At 31.8% G+C, this 25,528-nt stretch overlaps 2 protein-coding genes across 3 annotated transcripts in view; one reads left to right on the top strand and one right to left on the bottom strand.

Annotated features, from left to right (window-relative positions):
* Window positions 1-16,152: 16,152 nt before the first annotated feature.
* Window positions 16,153-18,577, top strand: l(2)k09848 (WD repeat domain 74 lethal (2) k09848). Its single transcript, XM_003706602.3, has 8 exons — window positions 16,153-16,607; window positions 16,774-16,921; window positions 17,009-17,104; window positions 17,174-17,480; window positions 17,574-17,671; window positions 17,754-17,955; window positions 18,028-18,318; window positions 18,389-18,577. Exons 1-8 carry the CDS (start codon window positions 16,550-16,552, stop codon window positions 18,473-18,475), a joined length of 1,287 nt encoding a protein of 428 aa, XP_003706650.1. The 5' UTR covers window positions 16,153-16,549; the 3' UTR covers window positions 18,476-18,577.
* Window positions 18,578-18,720: 143 nt separating this feature from the next.
* The window catches only part of SNF4Agamma (SNF4/AMP-activated protein kinase gamma subunit), a 157,486-nt gene continuing 150,678 nt past the window's right edge, over window positions 18,721-25,528 (bottom strand). For both annotated transcript variants that reach the window (XM_012292977.2, XM_012292981.2), the window contains exons 10-16: window positions 23,506-23,643; window positions 23,281-23,433; window positions 23,010-23,188; window positions 22,720-22,923; window positions 22,503-22,649; window positions 22,317-22,410; window positions 18,721-22,095 (exon numbers count right to left, since the gene is read on the bottom strand). In XM_012292977.2, coding sequence (XP_012148367.2) covers window positions 21,812-22,095; window positions 22,317-22,410; window positions 22,503-22,649; window positions 22,720-22,923; window positions 23,010-23,188; window positions 23,281-23,433; window positions 23,506-23,643 — 1,199 coding nt within the window. In that variant the 3' untranslated portion in view covers window positions 18,721-21,811. The remainder of the gene's footprint in view (window positions 22,096-22,316; window positions 22,411-22,502; window positions 22,650-22,719; window positions 22,924-23,009; window positions 23,189-23,280; window positions 23,434-23,505; window positions 23,644-25,528) is intronic.

The raw sequence follows: 25,528 nt of genomic DNA, 5'->3' as shown, positions 1-25,528 counted from the left end.
TTTAAGTCGCTAAGACGCATTTAGCAAAAAAGCTTTGTGCCAATTTCGTCGGTCACGTTTCGAGAAATTGCAAACGGAATTAACTGGCTGCTGCTCGATTATAATACGCTGCTCGAGAAGTAATTGAACCGGCGATCAAATTTGCAGAATAATACTGGGTATCCCGATAAAATTCGCGAACGTTCATATTGAACGTAAAATTAATAACGAAGAAGTGAAATAAAAAGTTATTAACAAATAGTAATAGAAAATAATTTCGATGTTTATAATTTTAACCACTGGTAGGTTTTGTTTAACATTGCTTTAAATCGTTCATTTTGTGTTTTGTTGGATAAGGAACATTTCGTATGTTTTTATTAATGTTATGAAAGTTGTAACTTTTCATTTCTTTCTATGCCTTTATAAAGTTTTATAACTTTTCTTTGAGTGAGTTGCTGAATTTACAACACTTTCAAATAAATTTGAGAAGAATGGTAGCTTCTTTACATTAACCTCTCTTTTTTCTATACAGGGTGTCTCACAATTGGTGTAGGTCGCGGACCAATCAGGGCGCGGGGACTACGCATGCGCAGGCGCGAGAGCGACAGCTTCGAGCGTAGTGGCTGAGTGGGCGTAATCTTCGCGCTGTAATTGGTCTGCGGACTACACCAATTGTGAGACACCCTGTATACTAATATTTATCATATAATAAAGATTTGTAAAATGATATAAATCATGTATCACAATAAATTACTTTATTGACACACCCTACATTTCTAACATTTCGTATAAAAGTGATTTTAGGAATAAGAGAAACATGTATTTGAGAGAATCCTTTGCGACTTTCACGAACAAAATAGCTTCTGCATATGTTTAGTGGAGAATACTGTGGCAAAAAATTGATGGAAACTTCGAACTCCTGTATTTTTCAAACAATTTAAAAACCGGTGAAGTGGAGGTTTAAACTTCCGATATTTTCACGTGAAGTACAAATACTTCAATTCGAACACAATCGCAGACTCGCCGAGTGATCGATTTTTGAATGAAATGACCCGATTGCAACGATACGACACGAAATTATCGGGTTTACAAGAACTTGATCATTTGGAAATAATTATTTTCCTCTTGTATTTGTGAAAATGTGAGAGCTGCTAAAAATACATGACACTAATATATGTAAATATTATACACATTTTTATAATTTATATATGCATATATATTCTAAATATCTTATCTTGTTAATTACTAGTTTATCATACATACATTGTAATTATATTATACAAACTATATTACAATTTGTAATTTATAATTACTTATAATTATTTATATGTTTAATACTTTCAATTGAAAATTTTTCAAGTCTTAAATTTTTCAGATTCTAATTTTGAAATGTTAATTTTTTACTAATAATAATTGTGGCTAATAAATAATTTGGTTAATTATTTTTCAGACAAAATAAACAACTAATCACTGATATGTATATAGTCGTTAAAAAATAATTTTATTTATAATTCATAGTAAAGTAGAATAAATAGTTGGTCACTTATGGGTGGTTGCTACTAAATAATTTTATTTATAATTCATAGTAAAGTAGAATAAATAGTTGGTCATTTATGGGTGCTCGTTATTAAATAATTTTATTTATAACTCATAGTAAAATAGAATAAATAGTTGGTCACTTATGGGTGCTCGTTACTAAATAATTTTATTTATAATTCATAGCAAAATAGAATAAATAGTTGGTCACTTATGGATGGTTGCTACTAAATAATTTTATTTATAATTCATAATAAAATAGAATAAATAGTTAGTCACTTACGGGTGCTCGTTACTAAATAATCTTATTTATAATTCATAGTAAAATAGAATAAATAGTTGGTCACTTATGGGTGCTCGTTACTAAATAATTTTATTTATAATTCATAGTAAAGTAGAATAAATTGTTGGTCACTTATGAGTGCTCGTTACTAAACAATCTTATTTATAATTCATAGTAAAGTAAAATAAATAGTAGATCACTTATGGGTGCTCATCGCTAAATTTTATTTATAATTCCTAGTAAAATAGAATAAACGATTGATCACTGATGGATACAAGGTCGTTAACGGGTACATTTACCTTGTGTTAACAAAATGATAAAACGGTCCAGTACTTGTTTACTGTTTGTTAACTCTAAGGTGGTTGAAACATGCGGTTGACGTAAAAATACGGTAGCTCGTTTAAAAAAAATATGAACACGACCTTGGAGTTTCTTTTATGTCCCCATACGCAAGCTGTTCCCATCGCAGGCCACTTTCCTCGATACTGAACGACTTTTGAAGGGAACAGTCTTCATATTGCTCGAAGTAATAGGGAATAAGTGAACAGATAAAGTTCTGTGCGAAAACAATTTCGATAAAATATGTGCTGAAAGATTTGTCTGATACGTGGAATCGTATGCAGAATTGGTGAAAAGGTTTAGGGTTTAGGGAATTTTAGTGTTCTGTTGTCTACAAAAAAACTCCAAGGACGTCTTCATATTAAACTATTTTACTGAAACTGTTTTTTTATTATATAAATTATTAAACTAATACAAATTTTTATTATTTTTAATTTTTATTATATTTTGTTATAGTAAATGTTCTTATACATTCTATTTATTTCTACAAATTTTTATATTGCATCCAACAAACAAATAAATATGAAACATTTTCGAAATTGTAAACTTGAATTGAATGTAAAGAAAAAATATAAATATACAAAAATGTATGTTGAGTTTTGCAAACGATGCTATTGAGTATTTGAATAAAAAACTATTTGCAATATGAAATAATTAATTATGAAAGCAAAGAGCCATTTAATTTAAAGCATTACATAACCTAAAATACAATATTTGACGTAAACAATCCTTTTAGGTTAAAGTGACAAAGTGTTGAAATGGTAAAATGGTAAAATGGTAAAATGGTAAAGTGACAAAATGGTAAAATGGCAAAGTGATAAAGTGACAAAATGGTAAAATGGTAAAATGGTAAAATGGTAAAATGGTAAAATGACAAAATGGTAAAATGGTAAAATAGTAAAATGGTAAAATGACAAAATGGCAAAATGGTAAAATGGTAAAATGGTAAAATGGTAAAATGGTAAAATGGTAAAATGACAAAATGACAAAATGGTAAAATGGTAAAATAGAAAAACAGTAAAATGGAGAAATAGTAAAAAGGAATAAAAATTTATTTGCAAAAATAATTATTCACGAAATCAAAGAATCATTTAACCTAAAAAATTACATAACCTAAAATACAATATTTTACAAAAACAATCCTTTCAAGTTTTACCCAACAGTAACAAATATTCTAAATATTAACGAAGTAAAAAGAATTCCGCTGAAAGTATTTTATCGAAAAGAGGATTAAAAGATTACCAAAGTAATAGTAAAATTTGATGAAAATCGATAAGGAATATAGCATTGTACACAAAGCGCTTTATTCGACTAGTAATTATTTACTTTTTACGAGAATTATTGTTCGATATCGAAGCGATATGAAACACAGTATTTAGAGAGTCAAGTTTAATATTGCCTGTATGATAGGAATAAAAAGGAAGTCATATTTTATCGATGAAAACGCGTGCCTTCGCCGGAGGAATAATTACAAGATTTCCGTTATTGGAAACGCAAATACGTACAGACAGCAAGCGAATGTATTTGCATAACGCTACAAAATATGAATGTAAATAGCCTTTCGCGCGAGGGAACGCGTCTTCTTGAATGCGAAATGTTTTCCCTATCATAACAAGAAAGTACGCTGCAATTAATTTTACTCGATTACTTAGTCTGAATGTTAAAGATGGTCCTGTGAAAATCTTTTCCCAGAAGGGGAGCGATAAATGTTCGTAATGAAATTGAATTTATCAATTGGACGAGGTTCAAACATTTCTTATATTCTGTTGCAAATATTTTGTTTGAAATTGTGGAAATAATATGAAGTTCTTTTATTTTGTTAAATATGAATAAATTGATCATTTCTTTTACCATTTTATGTCATGTTATATCATTCTATTATTTTCTTGCTTTATTTATTTATTATTTTGTCGATTTACTATTTTATCATTTTTACCACTTTTACTACTTTTATCATTTTTACGATTTTTGTCATTTTTATAATTTTATCCGTTTTTAGTATTTTACTATCCTGCTGCTTCATCACTCTATGTTCTATTATTGCACTATTATAATCTTTTAGTACTGTAACAATTTAATATTTCAATATTTTATTTTAATATTTTACCATCCTATTCTACAACCATATTCTAAATCCACCCAAGAAAAACACCAATCAATTTCATAATTAAATCATATCCAAAAACATTCCCGAAAATCAAATCCTAATAAAATATCAACAACCCTGCAGCACAGTTCAAATTTAAGCTCTCTCTCGCATCTCGAAATTAATCAAAAACTGAGTCACGCACGCAAATAATTATCAGACTGAAACTAATTTAGTATCATACGCCCGAATCCATCGAACGAGTGAATTTCTCATCAGAGGTGTTCGAACATCAAAGACCATCGAGAACGAAAAAATGATTGATCATAAAATCGTGAACGATAAAGAAACGTGTGCTCACAACGAAAAACGTGGAGGTTCGTCATATCGAAACTGTTTCCCATCGTGCACTTTTGTCTACGTTTCGAATCCGTTTTCAACGGATGGAGAAGAATAATAAAGGGACTGGACACCAGGAAACGTTTTTTTTCCCGTTACGTCACACGTATCTGCGGTCAAACATGTGGAACGTATACGATCGATCGAAGCAGAGTGGCGCGTACATGCACTCGATTCTCCCGATGGAGAAAGGTCGAGGATGAAAGTGTTCCCGAAGAAACCAGGGGAGTGAACCAATTGAATCTGTTATTCCAGCGAGTCCTCCGACCAGCCACTTCAATTATCGCCACTCGGTCCATTCGAGTTTCAAGCTTGTTCCTTACGTGTATCCTGCAGGGTTTATATCGTTCGTTTTTATCGCCTCCGTCATGCAAATTCTTACTGTTGGCTTTTACGTACGATAGTTCAGATTTTAGAGCAAGTTTACTTGGGGTATTTTTAGAAATTGGGATATAGTATGTCAGAAAATAATGGAACTTTTTAAATAAACAGAAAATTTAGCAAAATTAATTTGTTTTATTCAAAATTCCCTTCCGCATCAATACGCTAGGCACGCTCACGTTAACATAGATTTTTTTTATGTAGTTTTGTGGAATCGCTTCTAACATCCTTGTCACAGCTGCTTGGACTCGTGTAACAGTGTCATAAAACGTTCCTTTTATAGCTAATTTCAGTTTCGGAAAAAGGAAGTAATTATATGGAGATAATTCAGGATTTGGAGGATGTTGGAACAGACTTGTTTTTTCGCCAAAAATTCACGAACAGCGACAGTTCTGACATGGTGCGTTATCATGCAACAGAAACCAACTTCCCGACGCTCGATATTCGGGCCGCACACGAACGATCCTCTTCCATTAATGTTCCATAACACCCAGATAATATTCGCCATTAACATTTTGTCCCTGTGGAACGAATTCCCGAAGTATAATTCCTTTAGAATCGTAAAAGCAAATTAACATTGTCTTTTCTCGGGACTTCTGGAATCGCAATTTTTTTGATTTTGGAGAGCCTGGAGATTTCCACGTAGCACTTTGGCGCTTTGTTCGAAGTTCATACTTGAAGCACCAAGTCTCATCACTAGTTACAATTGATTCCAGGAATGTACAGTTTCGTCTGGCTGTTTTGATAAGATCCTCGCAATATTCAACGCGAGCAATTTGTTGCGCTTGCCTGTGATTTTGTGACACGGTGACGAAAGGTTCTGTCGCATTAAACGCTGTAAGTTTACAATTCGTTGCTCGATTACAATAATGATTGTTGTGTTTTGTAAGGGAGATATACTGTTTTCGGATAACATATTGTTTTAATAGATGGCGCGGTTTTCCTTAAAATTAAATTTACTTTTCGGACATAGTGTGTATTTATATAGACACATTTATCTAGACAATTTTATTTATCTGAACAATTTTATAAAGCATGTCTGAAAACTTGGCAACAACAAGTTATTTATAAAGGTTGGTGACTTTTTAATATTACAATACGACATCGTAAAGCAAGGGGTTAATACAACGACTTGAGTCAAGTATTTTTTAATTAAATCTATAGTACTGTACAAGTGATGGACATAGTAAGACAAACAATATGGCAATTATTAATAATAAAGAGATTCAAAGAACTTCAACTAGAAAATTTTAGAATTGCAACCTGCTGATAGTAATGTTACCAAGCATGTAATCTTGTCTAGCTAAATATTTGCATTACCAAATCATCCTAGTAATAGTAATATCAAAAACATACGCATGTTAGTCATGAGGGCTAAAGTCATCCCCCACTAGAATAAAGAATACTTCCTGAGGGCAAGGATCGACCAAAAAGAAATCCCTAACCGTGTCTTATATTATTACGTTGTACTTTTGTTAAAAATTGTAATTAGTTGAGTGTCGGTTTTATTGTATTCAATAAAATAGAATACTAAGAATATAAGAATACTATATTCTTATCATTATTATACTATGTATATGTTACGGTGAAAGACCGAAATCTGGTGAATGTCGACATTCACCGGTGAATGTCCGAAATAAGAGTATTTAGCAAATATTTCGGACATACATATTTCGGACATTCACCAATTTCGGTCTTTCACTGTAACATATACATAGAATACTATAGAATATAAGAATACTAAGATTGTATTCCGTAAGATTGTATTCCGTATACTAAGATTGTAAACCGTCCACTGAAATCTCTACACCCTAACTTCAAGGATCCAAAAACCTTCAAAATCAAATTTACGAATCGTCGCCATTAGTCCTCACGGTAGAACTAGTTCACCTAACAAAATAAACGATGCCACTATAACAATGGCAGCACAGCAATCTACCGTACGTCGAAATAAATCAGCGAACTCCACGCTTCCCTATCTACCTTTCTCCATTTCCTAAATCACGCCAGCACGACGTGGTACACGATGGTTAATAATCGACGGAGTATCAAAGCCTCGAGCACGATAAGAGTTCGCCTATTCTGCTGACGATGATTCCGGCCGTTAATAAAGGAAAATCACTTGGAGTTTATATCCGTGGAGCAACGTCACGCCAGCATCTTAGCAGCACGTGAAATCAATGGAGACCAACGTGTAGAGAAGCAAACTAAAAACGCTTCCAGGATCCTTAATTCATTCTTCTTGCGGATGTCCCTCTTTTCTCCTTCAACTGTCGGACGCTGGCTGATAAATGAAGCTTTTTGTGAATTGAATTGCTTACCGCGTATACTGTTCCTGTGTGATAACGCACACATAGGAGGATACGTATATACGAGCGTTTTTTGTATAATTGCCTGACTGAGGGCCTTTTTTGCGGAGGGTGTAAGAGGGTGTTAGAAGGAGGGTTCTTTTTGGGGTCGGATTTGTGCGTAGAAGGAGCATGATAGTTTGCTGTTTTTCAAATTTCCTTGGTATTAGAGAATGTGGTATTTTTGAAAGAGTAGTTTTTAAATTCGAGAATTTCTACGTTTGACGAAAGACTAAATTACATACCAAGTTTTCACGTTTTCAAGTTTCTATGGTTGCAAAGGACTGAATTACCAGGCTTTTATGTTCTCAAATTTCTGTGTTTTTTAAAGATTAAGTTACCAAGTTTTCAAGTTCTCTAAATTCTATATTTCCGAGAGATTAAAATACCAAATTTCCAAGTTTTCACATAGAGTAAATAAGCAGTTATTCAAATTCTCAGATTCTCAATTTTCCAACTTCTCAATATTTCAACTCCCTAATTTTTCAAATTCTCAAAATTCGAAAGATCAGAGTTCCATATCTCCTATATTCTTCAAAGCCTTATCATTTCCAAGCTTGCAATTTTCCCACTTCTCAAATGTCTGAATACACTAACTTAAAATTTAAAAATTTCAAAAGACAGACAGTGACATATCAAATATTACAATTAAAAAATTCAGAATGTTGCTACTTGAAATTTTTCACTATCTAAAATTCAAGAAGTCTATAATTTATCAATTTCAAGAATTAAGAATTCTAAAACTTGAATTTCCAAAAATTTTTAAATTTACAAATTAAATCTAAAAATTTACAAATGTAAGACTTTATATGTCGAGAATCACCATTTGATTATTGCTTAAGCCTTAAAAAATTAAAGACCATAGTTCACCCTATTCCTCTTTCATCAAGCGAGTAACGATGCCAACAATAAGTTCAGAATTTCAAATCAAACGCATTGAAATTCTTCCAGCAGTATTCGAAAATCAGCATGTACTAAGCACATCCATCTTTCGAACACGGTGTCAATGCAATGGTATCGCGAATTCGACGTTCAATAATTCAGCTCTTGCGGCATATCGAGATCATTCTTCATCCCAAACATCCCCTGGGCGAAATTATGGTAAAATACGATATCGTGTATCACACAGCTCGTCGGTTGTGACAACATTCTAAGCTTACGTGGACTGTTAAAAACATTGGCTGTTGGTTACCGATGACGTTAAAATTAGCAGTTCATATTAAAACCAGTTCACATCAAGATTACTTAATTTTTATCTATGTGGTTGTTTTAATACTAAATCTACCGGCATATAATGTGTACTTAATTTGAAATTAAAAATGAAGTTACAAAATAAATGAACAAACGACGAAACACAAATTAGTACATATATTTATTTTTTATCTTGATGAAAATCAATGCTGATTTCAAGAAATGGGGTACCGAAAAGTATTCGAAATTTTTGACATAAGTAATTACGATCGTAATCATATCGTGTTTGGTGCCATTTTAATCAGAAAAACGAGACAAATACGGTGGTAAAAATTCCATTGACGAAAAACCAAAAATAAAGAATTTTGATTTTTGAATTTAAAAGACGCACGAGTCTTTCATGTTTGCCGAACCTCAGTCCCTCTTTGTCTTTTGTGTTGCTATCCTTTTCTATGTTCGGCTCACTACAAAGAATGTAGTACCTATTCCATAAATGTGACTCTCCAAAGTTTTAACGTTTACAGAGAGAATACTGTAAACTCATGAGACGTTTTAATCAAATAAATACCAAAAATGCAACAAATTTAATAAACATAGGTAATTATATACTAAATGAAATATTCGAGCGTTCCTGTATTCTACAATAGTAATAAATTACTAACAATAAATACTGAGTTGTATAAAAAACCAGTATTTCTCAAGATCCAACAATTTTGTTTGCTTTGGGTGGAAATTTTTTCGTCTTAATTATTGGTAATTCCAGCGTTAATTTTATTTATAATTGATTCGATCCGCATAATCGAACTTAATGCATTGATTAAAAAATTCCATTACTAGAGAGTGAACCATTTTCTGGGTTAATTCCATCGTTCCAGATTCCGTTATGGAATATGAAGATCGGACCACTCGATTCATTCGCGGCTTATTCGACGAAAAAATTTCCACATTTATTGCCACAGCTTTCTTTCGTTTTCCTTGGTGATTATAATTTTAAATACCAGCCATTGTACGTTCAAGTGCAAATCTGGTTACCCTGGGGAAAATGGCAATCGAGAGGAACAGGGTGTTCAATACTACGTATACTGTAAACGTTTTCGTTAGCATTCATTATGTCCAATTTACAAAAGGCATTTTTTAAGTCGATGAATAATAAAACTGTTGTATGTTTAATTTAAGGGTTGTTTTATTATGTACTTTCGGAGAATATAAAATTGCTGATGATTCAAGAAATTACAGAATGTAAGTTAATATTTTCTTGTAATTAAATTTTCAAGTTTACATTCACAACGAAAGTAAGAAGATTTAATAGGAAAAATTGGTATAAAATATAATAGTTTATTGTAAAATAATTGATTTGTAAAGTTAAAAGTATTTTGGAAGTTTTTTTCTTACGTGTGTTTGAAAATTCACATTTTCGCGCGCTACGTTTAAAAATGGTACTGTCAGCGCCATCTCTCCGGCGAACAGGGTGAATTACACACTTTTGAAACTGAAGTTTCAGTAGTTTACACAGGTTGCCGCCAGATGACGCCAACTGTATATTCTTTTTTTAAGAAATATGATAAATCTATTATTATTACTTTTATCATCATTATCCTTATCATTCTTATTCTTATCAATATTATTAAGCATATTACGACTACTATCATCGCTGGAACTGTAATTATCCTTACTACTCTTATTTTTACCAATATTATTACGCATGTTACTACTTTTATCATCATTATCCTTATTATTCTTATTCTTATCAATATTATTAAGCATATTACGACTACTATCATCGCTAGAACTGTAACTATCCTTACTACTCTTATTATTATCAATACAAATAGGCATATTACTACTTTTATCATGATTATCCTTATTATTCCTATTATTATCAATATTATTAAGCATATTACGACTACTATCATCGCTGGAACTGTAATTATCCTTACTACTCTTATTTTTACCAATATTATCACTCATATTACTACTTTTATCATCATTATCCTTATTATTCCTATTATTATCAATATTATTACGCATATTACTACCTTTATCATCACTATTCTTATTATTTTTAATATTATCAATATTATTACGCATATTACGACTACTATCATCGCTGGAACTGTAATTGTCCTCACAACTCTAATTTTTACCAATATTATTACGCATGTCACTACTTTTATCATCATTATCCTTATTATTCCTATTATTATCAATATTATTACGCATATTACTACTTTTATCATCACTATCCTTATTATTCTTACTATTATCAATATTATTACGCATATTACTACTTTTATCATCATTATCCTTATTATTCTTACTATTATCAATATTATCACTCATATTACTACTTTTATCATCATTATCCTTATTATTCCTATTATTATCAATATTATTACGCATATTACTACCTTTATCATCACTATTCTTATTATTTTTAATATTATCAATATTATTACGCATATTACGACTACTATCATCGCTGGAACTGTAATTGTCCTCACAACTCTAATTTTTACCAATATTATTACGCATGTCACTACTTTTATCATCATTATCCTTATTATTCCTATTATTATCAATATTATTACGCATATTACTACTTTTATCATCACTATCCTTATTATTCTTACTATTATCAATATTATTACGCATATTACTACTTTTATCATCATTATCCTTATTATTCTTACTATTATCAATATTATTACGCATATTACTACTTTTATCATCATTATCCTTATTATTCTTATTATTATGAATATTATTACGCATATTACTACTTTTATCATCACTATCCTTATTATTCCTATTCTTATCAATATTATTAAGCATATTACGACTACTATCATCGCTGGAACTGTAATTATCCTTACTACTCCTATTATTATGAATATTATTACGCATATTACTGCTTTTATTATAACTATCCTTATTATTCTTATTATTATCAATATCATTACGCATATTACTACTTTTATCATCACTATCCTTATTATTCCTATTATTATCAATATTATTAAGCATATTACGACTACTATCATCGCTGGAACTGTAATTATCCTTACTACTCTTATTATTATCATTATTATTACGGATATTACTACTTTTGTCGTCAGTATACTTACTACTCTAATTATTATCAGTTAGGACGTAAGTTTTGGTCGGATTATATCAGGCCTACGGTTAGGTTCTATTAGGTTAGGTCAGGCCCCTAGGTTAGGTTATATTAGGTTAGGTCAGGGCCTAAGGTTAGGTTATATTAGGTTAGGTCAGGCCCCTAGGTTAGGTTATATTAGGTTAGGTCAGGGCCTAAGGTTAGGTTATATTAGGTTAGGTCAGGGCCTAAGGTTAGGTTATATTAGGTTAGGTCGGGGCCTAGGGTTAGGTTGGATTAGGTTAGGTCGGACCCTAGGGTTAGGTTAGATTAGGTTAGGTCTGGGTACCTAACCTACCTAACCCACCCTGACCTAACCTGATCTAACCTAACCTTGGGCCCAGACCTAACCTAATCCAACCTAACCGGTTAGGTTGGAAAAGGTTAGGTCGGACCCTAGGGTTAGGTTACATTAAGTTAGGTCTGGGTACCTAACCTACCTAACCCACCCTGACCTAACCTGATCTAACCTAACCTTGGGCCCAGACCTAACCTAATCCAACCTAACCGGTTAGGTTGGAAAAGGTTAGGTCGGACCCTAGGGTTAGGTTACATTAGGTTAGGTCTGGGTACCTAACCTACCTAACCCACCCTGACCTAACCTGATCTAACCTAACCTTGGGCCCAGACCTAACCTAATCCAACCTAACCGGTTAGGTTGGAAAAGGTTAGGTCGGACCCTAGGGTTAGGTTACATTAGGTTAGGTCTGGGTACCTAACCTACCTAACCCACCCTGACCTAACCTGATCTAACCTAACCTTGGGCCCAGACCTAACCTAATCCAACCTAACCGGTTAGGTTGGAAAAGGTTAGGTCGGACCCTAGGGTTAGGTTAGATTAGGTTAGGTCTGGGTACCTAACCTACCTAACCCACCCTGACCTAACCTGATCTAACCTAACCTTGGGCCCAGACCTAACCTAATCCAACCTAACCGGTTAGGTTGGAAAAGGTTAGGTCGGACCCTAGGGTTAGGTTACATTAGGTTAGGTCTGGGTACCTAACCTACCTAACCCACCCTGACCTAACCTGATCTAACCTAACCTTGGGCCCAGACCTAACCTAATCCAACCTAACCGGTTAGGTTGGAAAAGGTTAGGTCGGACCCTAGGGTTAGGTTACATTAGGTTAGGTCTGGGTACCTAACCTACCTAACCCACCCTGACCTAACCTGATCTAACCTAACCTTGGGCCCAGACCTAACCTAATCCAACCTAACCCTAGGCCCCGACCTAACCTAATATAACCTAACCTTAGGCCCTGACCTAAACTAATATAACCTAACCTAGGGGCCTGACCTAACCTAATATAACCTAACCTTAGGCCCTGACCTAACATAATATAGCCTAACCTAGGGGCCTGACCTAACCTAATAGAACCTAACCGTAGGCCTGATATAATCCGACCAAAACATACGTCCTAACTGATAATAATTAGAGTAGTAAGTATACTGACGACAAAAGTAGTAATATCCGTAATAATAATGATAATAATAAGAGTAGTAAGGATAATTACAGTTCCAGCGATGATAGTAGTCGCAATATGCTTAATAATATTGATAAGAATAGGAATAATAAGGATAGTGATGATAAAAGTAGTAATATGCGTAATAATATTGATAATAATAAGAATAATAAGGATAATGATGATAAAAGTAGTAATATGCGTGATAATATTGGTAAAAATAAGAGTAGTAAGGATAATTACAGTTCCAGCGATGATAGTAGTCGCAATATGCTTAATAATATTGATAAGAATAGGAATAATAAGGATAGTGATGATAAAAGTAGTAATATGCGTAATAATATTGATAATAATAAGAATAATAAGGATAATGATGATAAAAGTAGTAATATGCGTAATACTATTGATAATAGTAAGAATAATAAGGATAGTGATGATAAAAGTAGTAATATGCGTAATAATATTGATAATAATAAGAATAAGAAGGATAATGATGATAAAAGTAGTAATATGCGTGATAATATTGGTAAAAATAAGAGTAGTAAGGATAATTACAGTTCCAGCGATGATAGTAGTCGCAATATGCTTAATAATATTGATAAGAATAGGAATAATAAGGATAGCGATGATAAAAGTAGTAATATGCGTAATAATATTGATAATAATAAGAATAATAAGGATAGTGATGATAAAAGTAGTAATATGCGTAATAATATTGATAATAATAAGAATAAGAAGGATAATGATGATAAAAGTAGTAATATGCGTGATAATATTGATAATAATAAGAATAATAAGGATAATGATGATAAAAGTAGTAATATGCGTGATAATATTGGTAAAAATAAGAGTAGTAAGGATAATTACAGTTCCAGCGATGATAGTAGTCGCAATATGCTTAATAATATTGATAAGAATAGGAATAATAAGGATAGCGATGATAAAAGTAGTAATATGCGTAATAATATTGATAATAATAAGAATAATAAGGATAGTTATGATAAAAGTAGTAATATGCGTAATAATATTCATAATAATAGGAGTAGTAAGGATAATTACAGTTCCAGCGATGATAGTAGTCGCAATATGCTTAATAATATTGATAAGAATAGGAATAATAAGGATAGTGATGATAAAAGTAGTAATATGCGTAATAATATTGATAATAATAAGAATAATAAGGATAATGATGATAAAAGTAGTAATATGCGTAATACTATTGATAATAGTAAGAATAATAAGGATAGTGATGATAAAAGTAGTAATATGCGTAATAATATTGATAATAATAGGAATAATAAGGATAATGATGATAAAAGTAGTAATATGCGTTAATAATATTGGTAATAGTAAGAATAATAAGGATAGTGATGATAAAAGTAGTAATATGCGTAATAATATTGATAATAATAGGAATAATAAGGATAATGATGATAAAAGTAGTAATATGCGTGATAATATTGGTAAAAATAAGAGTAGTAAGGAGAATTACAGTTCCAGCGATGATAGTAGTCGTAATATGCTTAATAATATTGATAAGAATAAGAATAATAAGGATAATGATGATAAAAGTAGTAATATGCGTAATAATATTGATAATAATAAGAGTAGTAAGGATAATTACAGTTGAAGCGATGATAATAGTTGTAATATGGGTAATAATATTAATAATAATAAGAATAATAAGCATAATAATAATAGTTGTAACGATAATAAAAGTAGTAATATGGGTAGTGATATCGGTTAAATTGATGATAATAAGAGTAGTAAGGATAATAATTATACTTCCACGATAATAGTAATAGTAACATGGGGAATGATATATGTTAGGTCTCCAGACCTATACTGATACAACCTAACCTTAGTCCCTGACCTAACATGATCCGAACTAACCTTAGATCCTGACCTAACCTAATATATTCTAACCGTATGCCTGACCTAACATAATGCGACCTAACCTTGGAACCTGACCTAACCGAATTTAACCTAACCGTAAGCCTGACCTAACCTGTTGATTGTCTGTTATGTTTAAGAATGTAATGGAAAGGATTGTAAATAAGCACATGATTTCTTTTGTTTATTTATTGTAACTTCATAAATACATACAATTTGCAAATATATTTTGTACAATTTTTTATTTATGTAACTCTTTATTAGCTTAATTCTTTGTCGAAGATCGAGGCAGATTGTGTGTATATTCAATTTTGGAACTGAAAAATAAAAGCATTTATAATAACATATTTATTGTTCTTGCACGATTTAATAATATTTTTACGTGAAAGTTAGAACATTAGTAAACAGAAAATGTTACTTATAAAAATAATAAATTGAATAACTATTTATAATGTACAATTGTTGTGACTAAATATATGTGTAATATTAAAAAATGAAACTTACGTTGATTAAATGGAACGCAGAGATCCTTCCTCCACTTCAATGCTGTAAAGACTAGCTCGTCGGTCCGATAGCATGGCTTAAACTACTTTTAAGTAGCGCGCAGATCAGTGTTGGGTAGTCACAGTGCATGCGCAGTAAGCTATCCGTCGAAGTCCTCAGTAGCGTATAGACTTTAATGAAATATAAGGTATCATTAGGCCCTAGTGAGGAAAAAAAATAAATCTGAAGAAAATTGCAGGAAAGAGAATAAAAGGGTTAAATAATACAACAGATTATCTATAATAAAAGTCATATTAAATTTATTTATGATTATTATTATTTTTTTCGTTTGCAGCCGATTTGTTATATGAATACCAATATTTGTTGCAAGAACAAAGGAAAAAGATACCGCTCGATTTTTATCAGATCTATGCATGTTAACAAAATAAAATCCATGTATTTCTTTGTTATTGTTTTTCTGATATTATAATTTTCACACGCATAAAATATAATTATTCAAGGAGGTCCTTCCAAGTCGTTTTTCTTAAATAATAAAATCATTTAGTGTTTTAAAAGTTATTGTGCTTTTGTGTTATTTTAAATATAATAATCTCCCATATTCCATCATATTATTCCCATTATATTATATTATATAATTCACGATATATATATATATATAGTTGTATAGTTTTATACAGTCATATATATAACTAACCTAACCCAGCCTAATGTGATCTAACTCAACCTATACATTCATAGTTTACAGTGCAATTATAAGAATTTTTGAAAAATTATATAGGATCATTAAGGTGCCCTCATCAGTCACCATTGCGTGTACCGGCTAGGTACGGCATTGGCAGCAAGCTGTGACGTCACCTGACGCATGCGCATAAAGCTCTCGCGTGAGATAAAATCTCACGACTGCCCAAACTGCTGTAAATATATAGACGCAACACATGGTTAACCTCAACACATCAATATTTATATTTTGTTTACAAATTACTTTCGTTAACAATGGACGTAAAGGATAATTTCGATATTTACGTTGGCGGGAAGTCAGGAGTTTTTAAAGGTAATTATAAATCTAACAATTTGAATTGCTACTGTATCACTATCTTGTTATACTATATTTAAAAGGTTATGTTTCTTATATTTAACAAGATCTTTTATATCTAAGAATATGCATATACTGATGATAATGAAGATCTATGAATTTAATTCTATAATTTTATGTACAGGTGTTAAAATTGGACAACAGGAAAATGTAATGCAAAATATTCAAAACTTGGTATCAATAACAGATCATGATGAAATTACTACAATGTCATGGGGCGATACTGAGGAGAAAGAAGTTTTAATTGCTTGTGGAGTGAAAGGGATTAGGAGGTTATATATAATAAGTAATTTACCAACTTGATTAAGTTAAAGTAATTGCTTGCTTTTAAAGGTTAATAACATCTATTATTTTTACAGCATAAAGGTTTACGATACAGAATGTTCAACCTTTACATGTTCTTTCTTTTGCAATATTGGAACTGGGAAAATTAATGGTATTTCACGATATGATGGGTAAGTTATTAAAAATTTGTTTAAGTAACGTCATAATATCTATTTTATTAATACAATGTTTCTTAACAGAGCAATTCTGACTGCTGTTAAATCTGGAGAAATTAAACTGTGGAGATTTAAGGAAGAAGATGAAATCATCATAAAAGCTGGTGAAAATTTGAATAGAATGCGTCATTCAAAAATAAATAAAAATATAATAGCAACTGGAGGTTACGAACACAACTTAAAGTTATTCGATTTAGAAAAGCAGAAACAAATATTCATAGAAAAAAATATGCCCCATGATTGGTTGCAATTAAGGGTTCCAATTTGGATTTCTGATATAGAGTTTCTTCCTGGGACAGAACAAATTGTTACTGTTGGTAGATTTGGACATGTAAGATATTTGTTAACTATATTAAATAATGTTATGATAGCTCTCCATTATCATCAACTTGTAATCCCTAAGAATTAATTTGAATTTTTAAAGGTTCGTTTGTATGATCCAAGAGTACAAAGGAGACCTGTTATAAATTTAGAAATGAAAGATGAAGCATTAACAACTTTAAGCACTATGCCAAGAGAAAAGTAAGTATAAGTTGTATATAGTACGTACAGTATATATTGTTTCTGACATAAATAAAAAAAAAATATGTTGATATAATTACAGGCAAGTTATAGTTGGATCTGGAAAAGGCAGTATGAATCTTGTTGACTTAAGAAAACCAGCTAAAGCATTAAATACTTACAAGGGATTTGTTGGTAGCGTAACTGGAATAGCTTGCAGTACAAATGAACCTTACGTTGTTAGCGTTAGTTTAGATAGGTATTTACGAATACATCATATAGATACGAAGAAATTATTGAAAAAGGTAAAACTACAAATTTAATGAAAAGGAAAATGGGTTACCTTCATTCTATATTTACGTACTTATACATTATAGGTGTATCTGACATCGAGAATGTCTTGTATGTTATTACGTTCAGGATTTTCATTACCGACAGAAAAGACTAATGAAGAAAGTATACGAAAACGTACTGATATCGATGAACGTTTTAAAGAAGAACAAGAAAACATACAAAGAGATTCGGATACAGATTCAGAATACGATGTGTTGTTCGATAAAATGCCAGTTATTGGTGATAAAACATTAACTAAAAAGAAACATAAAACATCGATTGAAAAAAAACGAAAAAGTACGGAGAAGGATTTAATATCGGATGATAACGATCCTGTGAGTAATTATCTTTAACATTCTTTTTTTCTAATTATTCGTTTAATAATTCATTTCATTTATAAATTAGCGAAGCCGTAAATCTATGTCGAGCAAGAACGAAAAACTGCGAAAAAGTACGAAGCGATCAAAAGTGGCGAATACATTCATATTATAGCTGATAATTTATGTACAAATAAAGTAAGACAATGTACGTTTTGTCTACGTAAATAATATTATTTGTAAATTATAAATAAAATTGTCACACAGTTTTTTAATACATCTAAATTCATTTTATAAAACTTCATTAACGAATTTCAATACCGAAAACATTGGAAATAATCTTAATACATAGCATACAGTTTGATAGATTAAAAAAGAGAAAACAAGGATAATAAGGCACACAAAAATTATTACAAGCAATAAAGTAAAATGTTTCTGTTATGATGTATTTTGTCACTCAGCAATTCGTTTTTTTTTTTTTCATTTGTAACTTACATGTACAAGGGACATAAATAATATGCTAATTACTCTTGCCCTGGATATACAGTACTGAGACGCGACTAAGTGTACTGCCTAATTATTGGATTAATTCTTTATTGTACAATTTATTCTTAATACCTTGTCTATATATTGTTTTGGTTCACAAAATACAGCGCGTATCAACTTCAATTTCTTCAATAATTATCGACGCGATCTTTGTTTTCTATCAGAGTCATTTAGTTAGGACCGGCACGAATATTCATGGGGTCGAGTTTAACAATTGTGCAGGGCCAAATAAATAAATTATAAATTTTATAAGTACCCGTATATCCCCATGAAATTACGCACCCCCAAAAATTCACAAATTTTTTATGGACCATGGAGCTCTGCGCCGTCCCTGTTTTTAATTGTCAATATAATTGTGATAAATATTGAAATCGTACGCGCTGCAGGATATAGGCTACTGTAATTTTTTATATCTAGAAACTAGAAAAAGTGAACGTGACAACTTGCAACAGTTGAAACGCATTTTGTACTAAAAGGAAATAATGTTCGCAGCTACAGCACACTAAACTCTTATTCGGCTATATTTTGTCAGCTGTACAAAAATCATTGTCCACTACGCCTCTTGTTAATTAATACTAACGTAAATTTGCTTTTATCCTGACTGCGCTTCTTTTCTTTTATTTGAAATGGAATATTGATCTCTTATCCTCGTAAACGTACCTAGGAATAAATTTACTAAATTACAGGCACTGTCCCCTTCAAGATTTCGAGTGTTTTACCCATATTTCTACAGATAAAATGGAACTTTGCGCCAAAAAGGAAAATAGTATTCCTTGGCACAGAGGCCATTTATTTACAAACTTCCACATATAGGTGTAACATGCAGATTTCTGCATAATTTATAATTCCATCTCTTTCGTGCAGTTAAGCGTAAAACAAAGTCTCCCTCAAGAAGAAACAGTTTTAATTGATCGTGTTTGTACAGGAATGCCTTCTGCCACTCATACAATTCGCTATTGAAACGCTGTCATTCTACGTTGAGTGGAGTTTCATACAATTCTCAAATAAAATTCAATATTGGTGCTTTCGCTATTTATGGATGATACACAAACATAACAGAAGATTAAATTCAATATAACAAATATTAATAAGAAGTAATTTCTATGGTCTCTAAAATTAACCATTTTCTTTTTTTTTCTTCACATGTAATCCAGACTGACGCGAACATTAGAACGATAAAATTGCATGGATCCAAAAAATTTATATAAATACATAAATGTAAGTTTTTAATTCGGAACGCTTGAAAGTTGGTATTGAAATCAAAATGATTAACTCGGTTCTCAATTTCGTGTGGAATCTCTGTGAATCTGTTTCGCGCCAGCCCTGTATACAACAATTAATAACAATATAAAACATAATTACAAAATGTTCCATTCATGTCTTACGTGATGTTAGTTACATCCTTCTTAATAATTACATAAATATACAAAATGTGGTCACAAATCATATAAAAGCATCGCGTTTTCGTTTCTTCTATTCCAAAAGAAAATTTACAAAGGTAATATAGTTAATTCATAAAAACTTCATGTAAAACAGATACAAACATGACAAACGTACATAAAGAAGCGGTATTAAATAAACGTATATCTACACAAATGTAAAGTAAATGTACAATAAACATGTCCATGATTGAATTCGTTTGTAAATAATTTTAATATACCACAGTAACTTCGTTTTCAAAGTATTGACTAAAAAATTATTGGCAGCGTATGCTCAAGACTAAATCGTTTCCCTTTTTAACGGTCTGTAGGCCTTTTAATATTTCATTATATATTTCCGTTTCAAATAATTCAAAAAATAAAGATACATAAAGCAATAAACGTTAAAGTTTTAAAAACATAAAATTGAATTCATTTAAGTATACCTTTCCTGAACATAAATGTCCTGTTGCAGATACATCACATAACTTGCACGACAACACAATCAATTTTACAGATTGTAATTATTATTTGTCTTTTCCTGTTCATTAGTTATTTCATGCGTACTATTTCCGTTTAGTAGCTACATCAGAATCGGTTATTAATGCAAAATCAAAAGCACCGTGGTTTTTGTTCTTTTTTTGTTGCTTTTCTTTTTTGTAAAATGTATCACATGCTGTGCAATCATTTAAAACAGAATTATTTATTATGCACGTCGGTTTCTAATATTGAAACATCTAACGCGATAGTTCACGAACAAGAAACTATTTTTTTTTTTCGTAGATAAGCATACAGGATAATACATATGTAGACATTTGCTTAAAACTGTAGCGTTCGTTCCTGTCAGGAAAAAGCGTGGAAGGCCTCTGTAAACGAGGTCCATATTTATTAATTATGGAGCACTCTTCGATACACGGTTACGCTCGTTTCGTGTCTCGTCGGCACGTTCATTAAGCTATTTCACGTAAATAAAGTAAAATTACTTCATAATCTTTGATCAGAAATAAAATACGAAGGTTCCGTCAATAGAGCATTGTAACGGTTACAAATGTAAAAGATGAAACAAGTATTCGTTTCTTCTCAATATTGTAAAACATTTCCAGCGTACGATTGAAGAAAGGGTGTGGAAATATACCCTGAGCAGATAATGGCGTAGCAATCGTTCCTGGCAAGAAGCTTGAACGTCTATGCTGAGTAGCGTTTGTACCATAAAAAATTAAGCTTAATCAACTTTATACAGTATGCAGGTGATGCATCATCGTTATTCGTCGCGTCCAGTAAATCTTTCGCTATTTTCTCGCTCAGCGTGACTTAGTTATTTCTGATAACAGTTATCTTTTGTGACATAAACTGATCGAACGAGCACAGAACAATGATTTTTTTTTTTCGCAAATTCTTAAGTGCAGGGGAATACAAGCATTAAGAACAGACGAAAAATAGTATGCTTATTCGTTCGCTGTTTGCTGCTTTTGCATTGAAAATTGTGACGTTAAAGTCGTACGTAATTCACAATTTCGTGCTTAATAGCACGCTAAGATGGCATTTCCTCATTCTCCTCCTGACACAGTTACTTCTCTCCAAGCGGATTCCTGTGACTGATTTACTAAAGCAGACTGCGGTTCAGAAATATCTGACGTTGCGGGACTCAGCGGTGGACTAGGTGTTGCGGTTGCCTCTTCAGGTTGAGTCACTTCAGCTGTGTCTTGATCACCTTCTGCTTCACCATCGGGAATAGAGGACTCCGACTGTGCAGAACTTGGTGCCTTTGATGTAATAGAATCCTGTGCTCTTAACGAAATAGAACTATCTTTATTGCTACTGCCATCTTCACCTACAAATTAACATTTATTTACTATTGATTTCTATTAGTGATTCTAATTGAAAATGCAATGGAGCCTTGCTACATGCTCCTATATGGGGCTGCAGGAACAAAATTCTGCATGGTTCCTAAATTTGAAACTTCAAAATGTTTATGAACATAAAAGTGAGGGTCATAAAAAAGGGAGTCACATAACAAGACTGCACAACATGGAATTTAACAAATATTTTTACCACAAGGCCTAAGAACGAGGTAGAAGAGTAGATCAGATAGAGAAATTATACCAATCACTTTATCATCTTCATCAACCACTACTAGCCTATGAACCTGAAAAATTTTTGTTTCAAAATCAGTAATAGAAAATTTTGTATAATAGCATTTTTTTTTATGTAAATAATAAATAATTAAAAGAATTATACCTCTGCTCTAACAATTTTTTCCATAATAGTAAACAGGGTTTCATCTAATTTACAACTTTGAACTCCTTCAAACCATTCATTACGGTGTTCATTTGCTTCACGTAATGAAACATCTAAATTGTTATATGTTTTTTCTGCAGCTAAGTTCTGAAAAAATATAAAAATCGATTAACATTAACAGTTAAAGTATGTAAATGGACTCCAAAAATATACTTACAATAACATCAAACTTTGAATAAATGTTAACCAACTTCCCTTCAGAATCAATAATTGGTAATGCTGAAACTCTCCTTTCAACAAATTTCTTGAGTGCTAAAATTATGCTAGTTTCTTCTGTTGCTGTTTCTATATTTTCAAATGTACCTATCCTTAACTCCCTCAATGTTTTATCAGTGAATGATGGTTTTGGTAGCTCATGTATCTATCGTTGAATTAAAATAACATAGCACATATTATTATTAAATTACATTATGAAAATAGAGGTATCTATAACTGTATGCTACTTACATAAAGGAAGAGGAACCTAAGAATTCGTTTGTGTGTCAAGATATATAGAACATTTCCAGTGTCTGGGTCTATCACAGGCAAACGATGAATTCTATTCTGAATTAATGTTTTAATGGCCTCATACAGGGATGCATCTGGACTAATGCTCACTAATGGATGAACCTCATCCTTTAAGACTTCTGTAATGGTTAAAACAAAGAGACAAACGATTATACGACAAATTTATAGGACAATATTGGCTAATATGTGCCAATATCAACTAAGTACTTACTTCTCCATGTATCTAGCTCATGTTCTTCCAATTCATCCATTGTTACAGATGGGCTGGTATAGTACATTTGTAAGATTTTTATAAAGTCTGTTATAGTCAACATCCCAACAAATTCTTGTCTTGCACTGTCCCATAGTGGTGCAGCTCTCACACCTGCACGTACAACATGCCATGTCACAGACACCATCTCGATGAAATGTGGTAAACAAAACAACTGTTACTCACCATTGTAAACCAGAGCAAAGAAGGCCTTCTTGACAAGGAGATGGGTGTCGAAAACGACCAGTTTGGCACTGGTCGGTATTAGGTCGTAACATTTGTGAAATTTGAAGAACTTCACGAAGATCTGTGATTCGTCCTCCTCTGAAAGTCCAAACAGTTCACAGTAGAGTAACGCTTTCTGGTTACGACGAAGCATGCTTGTCTCTGCTACGACGTCACAATGTGTTCTTACAGTCTTTACGACGTTCTTCTTAAATGATTACGCGCAAATAAACGACGTGTGTAACTTCTACGATTAAGGATTGACACTTTACATATTCGAATGTCGTACAACACTTTCATCTTTATTCATCGCGACAGTTTCTTTATTCGGATAACTGTTAGTCGGGATTCGCAACTTGTATTGTGGTAGGTTAGAGTGAAATACATTTTGGCACCGAGTCGCATATTTTGGCGCTGCCTTCGAATATCATCAATACCCGAATATGGTTGTACGAAAAACAAATATTCCTCGAATATTATGCAAACTTTATTTACGCGATAACCTGTTTTAATTCGAGAAATGATATTTTTAAGAGATCAGCGACTGGTTCTCTGTTCAAGATCTACTGTCAAAATACCTGTCGCATTACGATTTGACATTTTTCAAGGATGAATGAATAAGCGGTCAATTATGAGATTTTACGAGGGACGGAAGTATTATACTGCGTTGAAACGAACTTCATTAAATAATTGCTTATAGGACACAAATATTAATAGTAAGGCGATATACAGGAAAATTAATTTATTAACAGTTTTCTAGGTTCGATTACTGCCAGGAATTTATCGGTACATAATTAGAATGAAAGAAAATATGCGTTCTTTTGTGGAATTAAGTTCAATTGAAAATTGAAGATCTGAATATGAAATTGTAATTCTAATGTGCCTTCACTGAAGCAATAAACGTGTTAACAAGATGCCACGGTAGAAATATACATATGTAATCCGGCAAACTGTAATATGGATTAACACGTTGTACACATGAGGGTCACTGATGACACCACGTAACGTGGTCAAATGACCGAGAGAAAATTGTAAACGACATTAATATTAATTTCACGAGGAAGTAGAAAATGAAGTGATTTTGAATAAATACAATTATAACGTGTCTGACTATACGTATCCATTTTCACTGCGGTATTTAACGTTATTTGCTGTTTCAAATTACTGTAATTTACATGTTTGTAACACTTTCATGGATGAGTAAATTAGAAATTATTTATATTTTTGCGAAAAGTGACACTTTTTTATACGCACTGAAAGGTAGGATTAAATGTGATTTGGACATTATGAACAGATGTCACAATTTGTAAATTTTTCTGTAAATGTTTTATAGTTTTCAGATAATGGAGACAAATATAAGCATTAGTTGCAATCGATTGAGGTACATGATGCAACTCATCGATGAATCACCGGCAATTAAAAAATACAACAAATTCAACGTTGTGGAATTTACACGGAAAGTATCAAACAATTATGACCTATTAAATGCGTGAACGACCACGACACCAATGCTATGACCACAACCAAGAAACACAGTTTGATATAAAAAAGTGTACAACCTCGTGTTTTTTATTTCTGGAGAATGCAAGTTTTCAACCACTTTTAAATTATTTATTGGTGCAATAAATGTCCTACTATTAAATTCATCATCAATATTATTATATTTTATGGTATTGCACTTTATGTTATTGTATTTTTTCGAATTTTTCTCAGAGATGAGACGTATGCACTTCTGAGCAAAGAATGATTTCATACAATGAAAATACACTTATGAGCATGTGAGACAGTAATGAGATCATTCAAGAGATTAACCTTCTAGAGTCCACTTAGCCTGCCAATCGATTCAAGTTACTTTAACACTGTGTACTTTCAACACAGCCTAAATTGATATATGGATTTTATTGAGTACCACTTGAAAATTTTATTAATATTTATTTGATATTTGACTTATGAAATTAATTCTTGGTTTATATTGAAAAAGGAT

The sequence above is a fragment of the Megachile rotundata genome, chromosome 5 (genome assembly GCF_050947335.1).
Source record: "Megachile rotundata isolate GNS110a chromosome 5, iyMegRotu1, whole genome shotgun sequence".
Lineage (NCBI taxonomy): Eukaryota > Metazoa > Arthropoda > Insecta > Hymenoptera > Megachilidae > Megachile > Megachile rotundata.
This window is presented reverse-complemented; position numbering and strand designations above follow the sequence as displayed.